We start from the raw sequence: 12,430 nt of genomic DNA, 5'->3' as shown, positions 1-12,430 counted from the left end.
CTTATAGTATAATCACATCTATTAATATAATATGATGGTGGATATCTCATCACAGCCACACTAATATTTTATGATACAAACCCATATTCTCCAATTATGCAAAAATCTTCCATGCTGTATTCTATCAAAGGCTTAACAAAATCCAAAAGTATCATGGTGTATCCATTCTCTTTGTCTAGTTCATTGGCAACATCATTAAAGAATGTGAGCAAGTTGTTAAAACATGACCTTCTCTTAGTAAACCCATGCTGTTCATTGCAAAGTAGAGATTCTCTGTCAACATATTTCGGAATGCAAGCCCTAATAAACTTTTCCAAAATCTTCAACACCATTCCTGAGATACTGATTGGTCGATAGTTGGATATGTCAGTCTTCACACCACCCTTGTGCAATAGATTACCATACATTCTTTTCATTTTTGCAGAATCTTCCCTGTTCTGAGACTCAAAATACATAGCCTGGTCAAAGGAATAGTCAGTTCAGATGAACACAATTTTAGTGCCTGTGCTGATTGAATTCTTCTTCTTCAGTTTGCACAACAGTTTCACTACTTTCTCCTCACCTACATGAATTTTCTCATATGGTGCAGAGGTATTGGTGAGTTAAATGTTGCATATACCAGATTAATAGCTTTTAGCAAAATGGTTGCTCATTAGTCAAACAATGACTTCTGCATCAGTCACCCACATACCATCTGCATTCAGTATAATTATTCTTTCAAATTCATTCTTTCTTTTACTTGCCACATAACAATAGAATTCTTTGGGGTTGTCTTTAACTTGCAGAGCCATTTTTTTGCATACTTGGATTTGGCCTTCCATACAACAGTTGTGGCTCTTCTGGCCTGCTACTTATAATTATCATAACTGACATCATCCTTATGCACATGATATTCTTTCCACATCATCTTTTTCTTATGAATCTCATGCTTAATTAGATTACACATCCATTTTAGCTTTACTCCTATCTATTTATTCTTCAAACTCTAGGACACATTCTGATGTTGTATCATTTAAGTAATTTTTAAACACTTTCCACTGTCAATATCCTTCCCATCCAATAACTGATACCATGGTACAAGAACCCAGAATATCCATCAGGTGGTCATAATTTCCGGCTTTGTAGTTCAGCATCGCACCACTTCTCAAGTGAGTACTGCATGTACACTGTCACCAACCAGAGGGAGAATAGTTACACCTTTAACTGAAATCTCCACTGACACTATAAATCAGATCTAACACTCTTTGATAAAGAGTTCCTTCTCTCACATACTGCTTGAGGAAGTTGTCTCACAAGAGCTCAATAAATTCAGTTTCATTCATCTCATGCAATTTTAGCTACCCAATCAATGTACGGATAATTAAAGTTCCCCATTGTTCTTTTCGCACCCATCTTATTTATTTGGTGATGCATTTCTTCGTCAATAGTACTGATCCACCAGTCTGTAACAACACCCCACAATGTATTTAATATTGTTAGACTCCATCTCACACTAGATGGCAGTAAGAGCTCTCGACTTTAACTTGATTCAAGTCATCTGATATCATTAGCAAATGGTTACATGTTAAGTTAGGTGTGCAACAAGGTTGCATATTATCTCCACTGTTATTCATCATCTATATAGATAACATTATGAAGGAAAGTGGTATTAAACCTGATATCAAGTTTGGAGATGTTGGTCTCAGCTCTTGACTTTATGCAGATGATGTTATACTGCTAAATAAATTTAGTACAAATCTGTAAGATTCCCTGACCAAACTGAATAATTTCTGTAATAAATTTAATAGGAAAATCAACATCAAAAAGACAAAGACAATGAAATAGATAGAAACATTGAAAACATCAACTGTATCCTGAGTAGTGAATCTATAGAATAAATAAAATATTACAGCTATTTAAGCACAATGTTTAGTGAAGATGGAAATTAAATATGAAAATAGCAGAATTAGTCAAGCTGGTATGATAGGAAGTCAACTGAATAAATTTATATGGAATATGAGAGAGATTAGTGAAAACACTTAGCTGCATACAAGACAGCGTCCAAACCAATTTTAACTTAAGGATCTGAGAGCTGAGCTAGAAATAAAACTCTTGATCAAAGACTGGAGACCACAGGAGTAAGCAGATGGTTTCAATCACAGTATCATATTGAAAACGAGGCTATTAGGAAAGAACACGGCATTGTTAGCATTCAGAAATGTTTCAGCAGAGCTAATCTCAGATTGTGCCCATTTAAACAGAATGGGAGAGAAAAGATTAGCTAAACAAGTGTTCTTTTCCAGGATGAAAGGAAACTGAAATGTAGGTGGATTGATACAGTAAAAAGTGCCTTAGAAGACAAAAATATAAGATATCATAATATTGGAATGTTGACGGATAGCAGACTAAACCAGAGGAAAATTGTTGACAGAAGTTAGTAATGATGTATCTTTTCATGTAATACTACCATAAGATCCTGTACACCCCCCTGAGGGTGTGTGTGTGTGTGTGTGTGTGTGTGTGTGTGTGTGTGTGTGTATATATATATATCAGGAATTTGATGATGATGAGGTCTAGTTTCCAAAGGCAGCTAGATCTGGTTACCTAGGGATTCTTAGCATCCTCTGACTTCATGTTTAACTGCCTGCTGCCATAGGTAGTTACAATCTGGCCTCCAGGAAATGACCATTTTATTCCTGCTTGATTCATCTTGGAAGATTACGCCATAATTCATCATACTGGCCCACTGTGGATTGGTGAATGGATATTTTCACAAGCTAATGGACACAAGCTACATTACAATTTACTCATGTATATTAAAAGTATTACTAATTTGAACAATCACTAATTCTATCATGATCTCTGGCTTAAAAAAAGAGAACACAATGCCCACATAAACTCCCATAATAATTATGGACAGCCAAATGGAAAGAACACCAAAGTTATAAACTAATATGGACAAAATGGATTAAATAATAACACGCAGTTAGATGGAGTAGAGTTGCAATAAAACAGAAAGGCGAAAGATGACAGATAATTCTGGGAATCTGCCTATCCTTTATACAACGCTCCTAACATAAACAAGTATGATGAAAAAAACTTATATCTGAGAAACTGTAATCATGAGTTTGAATGAAGAAAAAAAAAAAAAAACAGCCACTCAAATGTGCCCAGAGATGGCATAGTTTGATATGTTATGTGCTTCTTCAAATTATTTTCTTTATTATCCTTGAAAATAAATACTGTTAAGTGAAATACTGGATTAAAATTTCGATTTTTTTATTTCTGTATTGTGAATAAACCATAAGGTTTATTATATGAATTATTATATAAATAAACCATAAAGTTATTACTTCACAAATAATAAGTGCAGTTCTGTGGCCGGCCTAGTTGGCCGAGTGATTAGCATACCTGCTCTCCAACCAACAGGCTGCAGATTCAAATCCCACTGTGGCCATGGATGCTTGTGATTACTTTTAGGTGGGAGATGAATTTTATTGCCCAGTGTGAGACACCTCCCCACTTATTGGAGGCCTCGAAATGGCTTGAAAAAGTTCCATGTTTGTCTCTCTCTAGAGCAGGGTCTCCAGACTATGCAAAAAATAAATTACAAATACAAAAAAAAATATATAAATAAAAAATTGATAACAAAAAAAAAATATATCCTTAGCCATGGTACAAATGTGAGACAAGTTTGCAAATAATCTTTTGTGGGCAGAAGCAATATAAGCACTGGTGGGAGATGAATTTCTCACACCAGGTGATGAGATTTATCTCCCACCTAAAGACAATCATAAACATCCATTTCCATGATGAGATTCAGACCTGCAGCCTGGATGGAGACTAGATATGTTAGCCACGTGGACAACTAAGGCAGCAAAGTGAAAGGATTTTAAAAATCCATTATTCTTCCACAACAGTTGAAACCTAAATTTTGAAAATGGACTGCACAGCTACGAGAATACAACATTCACCATCAGTTTCCTTGTAAATGAGGTACTACAAGATATACATTCTCCTTTTATCAGTGCATCTGATTAAGATTTTGCTGGTCCTGTATGGTTCTATCAGAGACCAGGCAGAAAATCTTTTTCTGAATACCATAGCAATCATATGTTAGAAAACTAGTTTTCATAGATCATAGTTAGTACATGATTTATATTTGTTGAAGAAAGAAACTATAAATCTTTAATGTGCATCACAAATGCATCTATTTATCCACTTAAGGATAGGCACAAATAATCATAAGTGGTAGATGTGATGCACATTAAAGGCAATGTGTTGGTTGGAGGGCAAGTGTGCTATCCATGTGGCAAATCATGCTAGAAAATGTACAGATTTACAGCCAATTATGGTTTGGCTTCTTTGCAAAAATTCTTTGCTAAGAAGCTATCTTACTGGTGAACATTTCTAAATGGAGTTCATAACCTTTCAACAAAAGAAGTCAATTAATAAATAATTATCTGAATAACACTGAAAACAAAAAAAATTTTTTTTTTGAAAAAGTAGCCATATCACTTTCTTTTAATTGCAGTGTTCAGTAGACTTGTCCTCTGTTTTTTTTTTTTAAACATAGATAACGTATGACTGTGCTATCATATCCTGTACACCCCTTGAGGATACATGTCAGAAATTTGATGATGATGATAATTATACACCCTCTGTCCAAAAAGAAACCGAACTTTTGATAGAAAATAAAACACAGGCCAATTATAATTATTCAAATAATTTATTTGAATCAATATACTCTCCCTCAGCTTCGATACAGCATTTGGCACGGTCAATTAATTCATTAAACGTGCTTTTTATATCGGTTTTTGGGATACTGTTGAGGGTCATGGTTACTGCCGCCAGAACATTTTCAATGGTGTCGTATCGCTTTCCTTTCATCGGCAAATGAAGTCGGGGGAAGAAAAAGAAGTCACAGGATGCTGAATCAGGTGAATACGGGTGAGTGATCCAACACACAAACTTGGGTTTCTGCTCAAAAACTGTCTCACAATGTTCGAACGATGAGATGGTGCATTATCATGCAAAAGTGACCAGCTGCCTGCATCACGATATTCATGCCTTATGCAACGAATTCTCCCTAACAATCGCTTCAAAACTCAAGATAAAACTCGCCATTGACCGTTGGGCCAGGTAGAACGAATTCTTTGTGGATAATGTCCTTGGAATCGTAGAAACAAATCAGCATTGTCTTTACTTTTAACTCCTCAAAGCAACTTTCTTTTGGATGCCCCTCTTCTGGTGGTCTCCACTCAGCACTCTGGAGCTTTGTTTCAGACTCGTACTCAAAACACCACGTTTCATCACCAGTAACGATTGTTTCAAGGAAGTTTCAGTCCTTACAAGCAGTTTTAATGAGGTCCTTGCAGTGTTCAATTCGATACATTTTTTGGTCGTCGGTCAACTTAGGGGAACAAATCGCAAATTCAATTTACGAAGGCCCAAACTCTTGGTCAACATGTTGTGCACAGTTGATTTTGGAATCCCCAATTCATTTTCAATCAATCTCACAGGTGATTTCGGGTTTTCTTTGATGAAATCATGCACTTTTTGGATGTTAACTTCGCTCAGTCCAGGTTTTGGACGGCCTGGCTTTTTGTTGTCCTCAAGTGTCTCACAACCACTTCGAAATCGCTTAAACCACTCGTAAACTTGAGTACGGGATAAGCATTCATCCCCGTATGCTTTTTGAAGCATCTGATGCATTTCCGTAAAACTTTTACTAAGTTTAACACAAAAGTCAATTGCAGCTCTCTGTTTGAAACTTATTTTCCGACTGTTCGTCAAAACACACTGTCACTCTTGGCGCTATAACTCGGCTTCTAATGAAACAAATGTCTAATGATACATTCACAAACTCTCCCACCACCACACCACTCAACAATATGGCATTATTAAAACTCTTACCAAGAGAGCTCACAATTCTTGTTCCAGTGGAACCGCCCTTACAACTGAGCTTGACCACATAAACAACCCTTTCCTCTCCAATAGCTACAGCGATCACAGTATTAATAAAAAATAATCAGGTCCTCCCCATTTCCTGGTCTTCTCTTCAGAAAGAGTTTAGAAATGCTGTCACCATACCCTACATCTGTGGCACATCCCAAAAAATGGCCAAAATTTTATAAAAGTACAACCTACACATAACATTTAAGCCCCACTGCAAACTTGCTACCCTTATCTGCTCTACAAAAGATCAGCTCCCTCCTCTCTCAGTGCCTGGAGTCTATAAAGTACCCTGTCCAAAGTACGCCAGTTCCTGTAAACAGGCGTACTTTGGACAGACAGGCAGATCAGTTACTATCTGTCTGGAGGAACATAAGTCATACATCTGCAACCACGACTATGGTCAGTCAGGCCTGGCTGACCATGTCTTGGATACAACCCACAGGATCTCATGGGAAAAAAGCTACCATGCTCCACCACAGCAAATTTAAAAAAGAGACTATTCTTAGAATCAGCAGCAGCTCTCAGGAATCAACCAAATCTTAACAAATACGGTTGCATTAAGCTTCCTAAGATTTGGGAAACGCTTATCACCAGAGGTTCCACTTTACATTCCAAGCCACCTACAACCGCCCTTAGAGGGCGCTCCATCTAGTTAGGACTTTAGTGTCACCCACGTGGTTGGACTTAGTATTGTTTGTGATTTGTATATATGTTTACATTAGTTTTTTTTTGTAATCCCTGAAAATATTTCATTGACTGACAAAATATAGGAAGAATTAAATTCTGTTTTAATCCTTTCTGAGTGCTGTATACAATCTATTAAGCCTCCAACATGATTATAATAGTGCTAAGAGATTAAAACAAAAAAGCAACTTCAAACATGTTCACTACTTGCCTTATCCATCATTGCCAACTGTGATGGATAGCTTTTACAAGGAAACATGATCTTGATGCCACTAATTAAATAAATCTTTTGTTCATTTTCTATTCCTTGGATAGTATCCTGAGAATTCATGATTATCTATACAAAGAACAAAATATTTTGATTTAATCATCTCACAGTCAAGGAAAACAGAAAGTCACATTTGCTAACTAAAGTAATAATTATGCAGAAAAACTTATTTTTTAATAATATCAGCATATAGCAATCCTCATTCCTCCCACCTCCTGCAAAAAATACTAGTATTATGCTGTATATGACAGCTGGTTGGATAAGTGGATATTGTTTCTGCAATCACCAACAGGTGATTGCAAGTTCAAGTTCAAATCCCACTGTAGCATGGATGTTTGTGAGATCTTTACTTTTCTTTTTTGTCATGCATGTGAAATCACTATCCTGTTTTTTTTTTTCCCCACACTTTAACCCTCAACATACCAATTAAAAATCAGAAAGCGGTAGTTTTTCTGCCAATTTTTTGGGTGAGGGCGATTTGCTGGATCAAATTCATCATTATTTTTCAAATAATGATGAATTTGTGCAAACGCAAACGAAATAGCCGATACACGTGTTGGCAACTTTTCTCGGCTGAAAGGAAATAGGCACAAGATTGTCTAGCATTTATATTTGGTTGTATTTATATGTGAAACCAAAATTCAAAATCAATTTTGGTGCAATAAACAAAAGACGTATCACAGACGACTTTGAATGTTAAGGGGTTAAGTAACTTGAAAAAGTATCATGTTTGGTCTCTACATCAGCTCCTGGATTATTGACCTTTAGCTCATCTACCATACTAAAATATGTATGGTAGGTTTACAAATATATGTATTTGTAAACTATAGTAAATTATAAAATTTACAAAATACATAGGTTTACACTATTCCTTGCCAATGTTATCAGAAATTTTGGTTTCAAAACCTAACAGGACGAGATTCAAGGTGTTTTATCACTGGGATTTATGGAGATACTGTGCAACAATACTCAAATGCATGTGGTTTCAACATAAAATTTAAATGGAAAGGCCTGTATTTCAATCCCATCCCAGTTGCGAGTTTCAATTTAAGCTAACATATTGGTTAACATCTTTATTATATTTGCAAATATATAAAGGTTAACATGTTTGCTGCCATGCTCCTAGGGCACAGTTTGTTACTGCACACCAAGCACTTTCACTTCTTCAAGGTCAGTAGAGTAATCTCGTAGCTGTTTGTAATCGACATACGAGTATATTCATAGTTGGCTTGTGAGGCTCATATACCAACTACGAGTATACTCGTAAGTTGGCAGTAAACGTGTTAACATATGCTTCTGTCTTGGCTTCTCCTAAAGGAGAAGTCAAAATAGAAGCATTAAATTATAGACCCAGCATTTTGTGTGTAGTGGTCAAGGTATTCGAAAAGTTGGTCAAAGGCAAAATTCATGATAGATAAAAAAATATAATACTCTATGGTGATAGTGTCACTTTCTGAAGTTCAAATCATGTCTTAGTAATTTACTTTTTTTTTTATAACAATGATATCAGTTAAAGGAATGATACTGCTATATTCAAATGGAATGGATATGAGGGTGGCTGATTAACAAATGCCAAATTGTAGTATATAAGGAGATAGAATCAATGAGAAAATGACTAGCAGCAGGCTGCAAGGCTCTGTACTTAGTCAACTGCTATTTAATTTGAACATTAATGAATAGAGAAAATATTCTAAAGGGAAATATGCAGCTGTTTGCTGATAATGCAAAAATTGAGAAGAATAACAATTTAAACAGACTGACAGTATAGGCAGGAATAATGGATACCAGTTTAATATGCAAAAAATGTAAAGTTATCAATTTCGATTGAAAACAAGTTTTATGCTACATTGTTGGAAATGGACCTAATGAAAATGATGACGAGGAAAGTGATAAAAGTGAGCTAGAGATTTGGGTGGGGATGTTGATGGATAAAGATTGGTTCAATGTTTTGGATTTAAGGCCAAAGCAGCTCAGGCTATAAAGCTAGTGTATTATGTCTGTTAATCACAGGTTTAATGCAAAATGAAAAAACCTTAGTTTCTGGAAAGAAAAAACCCTGCCACCTCTGTATGAGACCTACTAACTCACTTTTAATTATAAAACATATGAAATAAAGCTGTTGCTTAATTATAGGATGGAAACCAACACCTTTAAGAGACCTGTATACTTTGGATAGTATTGCATCCCCTTCAATTTGAAGATTTGCATTCTCAGTTGATGAAAGAAGTAAACAAATGAATGATGAGCACCACCCACTATCTGGCCAGACTACAGTGCCCTTCAGAGACAAGACATCAACAATGGTTTTCACTATACCCTGAGAATAATACTGGTTTTCCAACAGCCGAACATCTTCCACATGGTGTCCAAGTGGGCACCACGTGGAAAATACTTGGAAAAGCCTTATATCCTTGGAAAATCCTTATATCCTACACAGACAGAGCAGTTGATTGCACAAGATACTGGAGGAACATCTGACCATATTTATTGTACATAACTTTTGTATAGCTTTTTTTCCCTTCATATTTTCCTACGAACAATAGGATGCTACAAACAAAGCCTCATCAAATGGAGTTACCTTTCTGAATCAGATAATTGTGAGTGTGGGGCAACTCAGTCCATGGAATACCTTCTTTCTTGCCCCCTTCTTCAATCGCCTTGTAGAAAAGAGTACCTTATATCCTGCACAGACAGAGCAGTTGACTGCACAAGATACTGGAGGAACATCTGACCATATTTATTGTATACAACTTTTGTATAGTTTCTTTTTCCTTCATATTTTACTTATTATTTCCTATATAATTTACCTATTAAATTTAAACTGTTTTCATTGGTAATGTATCCTAATTTGTTGTTTGTACCACTTGAGTCTGGATATGAAATAAAAGTTATGAAGTCTTTATAAAAGATTCTTCTATCATAGATGGGATTCAAACCCAGGTGTTTCCAGTCAAAAGGTATCATTGAAACTGAGGTACAGAAACTCCAATGTAGATAAAGAGATGAAGTTCAAAGTTCATGTTGCAAAAACATCCAAAGTCGCTCATAGCATTAACTTGATTCAATACTTATTAAATATGAAAAAAAGACAAGGAAAATATAATTTCTTTCTCCTCCTCTTTATAAGGCTTTAATATGGATTACTCTAACACATGTGTGTTAGAGTAATCCATATTAAAGCCTACCAGTGTGGGCTACCAGTTTGCACACATGCCTGTGTGCAAACTGTTAGCCCACAGGCCGGATACTGCCCTAGTGGGCTTCGTATCCGGCCCACGACTTTAATTATTTCTTTTCTAAAAATCAACGTTTCTAACATCCTGCAGGGATTAAAACAGGAAAAATTCAAACTTCTAAATGTTTTATGATAGCTTTAAACAAACGTAAAACTTATTACTACAATTCTTTGTACCATGTTTCTGTCATCAAATGATGGTAACACTGAATGGAAGTTACTTGTCATGCAGCCATTTTAAGCCACGTGATAGAATGTCAATAAGTTATAGGTTACCACTGTAATATGATAGTGTGTTAATAAAAAGTTACCTCAATATCTTATATTTTTTTTGCCCGTAACAATGTCTCAATTTAAAGTTAAAAAAAAACAAAAATAGATCAAGAAGGCAGAACTTTTCAAGAAAAATGGGAGAAGGCATATTTCTTTGTGGAAGTAAAAAATATTCCAACATGCCTGTGTTAAGTTCTGAATGAAACCGAAACTGTATTAATTTATACCTTCATCAGAATTTAACATGCATCTTACATTTTGCATATACTGATATATCAGGCGGATAAAATTGTTTGTAAATTACCAGAAACGTTAATAATTTAAGAATCCTTTTATTTGTCCATAGTGTTGTAATGTATTTACTGTGAATAGTCCATTGTTTAAACTTTGCTAAATTTCTATAAATACTTGTAAGTTATTGAGAGAAGGCTAATTGGATTAAGTACCGATAGCCAGGAGCAAAACATGTACGACAAGTACACGTGCACTGTGGAAGGAGAGCACGCGATCCCCCTCCGCACCTCCACCGAAGAGCATGCTAGGGAAGATTGTGGTGCAGAGATGTAAGGTGATGTGAGCAAAGAGGGAGAAATTTAACGACGTAGTAAGGAAGTGTTGGGCACGGAATTTAAAAAGGCAATGCAGCGCCAGCTCAGGGCTCTTTTTTTGGCTTGCTTTTTCTTTAGTCTTCCTCTTCGCTTGTCAACGTTCGTCCCCATTCCTTGGAGGGATCATCGTAGCAGGGATCATGGGAGAATGCCAGTTAAGGATTTGCCAAGCAGAGCTGAGTTCCTGACTATGCAGAGACAGCTAAGCCTTGCCAAGCCTGATGACCAGTGAACGACAAGCACGTGTCTTCGTCGCAGGAGATATATCCAGTCCGGACCATTCAGAGGGGTAATGCAGACTAAGCAGAACAGAAAGTGGACCTGGAGGTGAAGTCATATCGTGATATGTATGATGTTCTAATGGTTCCCCAGCAATTGGTAAGTAGAAACTTTAACCTGTTTAGTGAATGTATAAAGAAAGAAAGACTGTAATTTTTAGTTGGACACTAAATTTAGAAGGTTGTGATTTTATGCAAGGACTTCAGAGGTATAGTTTAAGAGGGCATTGTAACTCTGAGACATGAATGAAGAAATTAGGGTTAAATTATTATTATCATTATTCCTGACACCTCCAAGGAGTCCAAAGACTCATCGCAGGAGGACACCTAGAACTGTCTCAACCACTACACCAAACCTCTACTATGAATCGTCTCCATCAATGCCATCTACCACCCATTTCCACCACTACCACAACTGGCATTCTATGTCTGTAAATTGCATGTGTTCTGAAGGGCCGATTTGTCTGTATGCGGGATGAAAAACCCACGCGCAATATCCTTATAGTTGTTAATGGCCCAAAGTAAATGTTAAGACTGCATACATTAAAGAGTTGATGAAAGATAATTAAGGTTCTAACAGAAAGTGTTGAATTAAAGAATTATTAACGATATGGACACAAAGTAAATAATATAAGAGAAAGTAAGAAGGAAATATAAAGAGGTAACGACGTAACAATGGAGCAGTCGACAGGATTTGATTTATAGACTAAATTAAAGAAATCAAAGTGAGCAGGTTATAGAAAAAGATCAGGCAAGCTAAATATTAAGAACTTTTATACTTAAATATTGTGAAAATTGTAACTGATATATCACTATGGCACTATCATCGAGTACAGGCATGGACGATAATGAATTATTTAGACCCATAAATCCACAACAGGTGTTTCCGCAATTCTCTGATAAGGAGACAGATAACGTTCATGCATTATTTTGCTATGTTGAAGAACTAAGAAAAATTGGAAGATGGACAGACTTTCAGCTCCTTATACTGCTACACAGTAAGCTGGTAGGAAAGGCAAAGGGCTTTCTCTACTCATCCCCAATCCTGAAAGGAACCCTGGATTATTCCAAATGTAAGGAGGTAATAGTCTCCCACTTCTCAAGGATAAGGAGTGTAGGACCTAACCTGTGGAAACTCCAGGGGATA

At 36.1% G+C, this 12,430-nt stretch overlaps 1 protein-coding gene across 1 annotated transcript in view; it reads right to left on the bottom strand.

Annotated features, from left to right (window-relative positions):
* Window positions 1-12,430, bottom strand: part of LOC150107826 (Fanconi anemia group J protein homolog) — a 463,872-nt gene that overhangs the window by 413,387 nt on the left and 38,055 nt on the right. The window contains exon 2 of the mRNA XM_090391581.1: window positions 6,833-6,958. Within this exon, the coding sequence (XP_090247707.1) occupies window positions 6,833-6,952 (120 nt within the window). The 5' untranslated portion in view covers window positions 6,953-6,958. The remainder of the gene's footprint in view (window positions 1-6,832; window positions 6,959-12,430) is intronic.

Source organism: Typopeltis vanoorti, chromosome 4, assembly GCF_054136105.1.
Source record: "Typopeltis vanoorti isolate ZY-2024b chromosome 4, IOZ_Tvanoo_1.0, whole genome shotgun sequence".
Taxonomy (NCBI): domain Eukaryota; kingdom Metazoa; phylum Arthropoda; class Arachnida; order Uropygi; family Thelyphonidae; genus Typopeltis; species Typopeltis vanoorti.
Note: the sequence above shows the minus strand (reverse complement) of the source record. Positions and strands in the feature narration are given on the sequence as shown.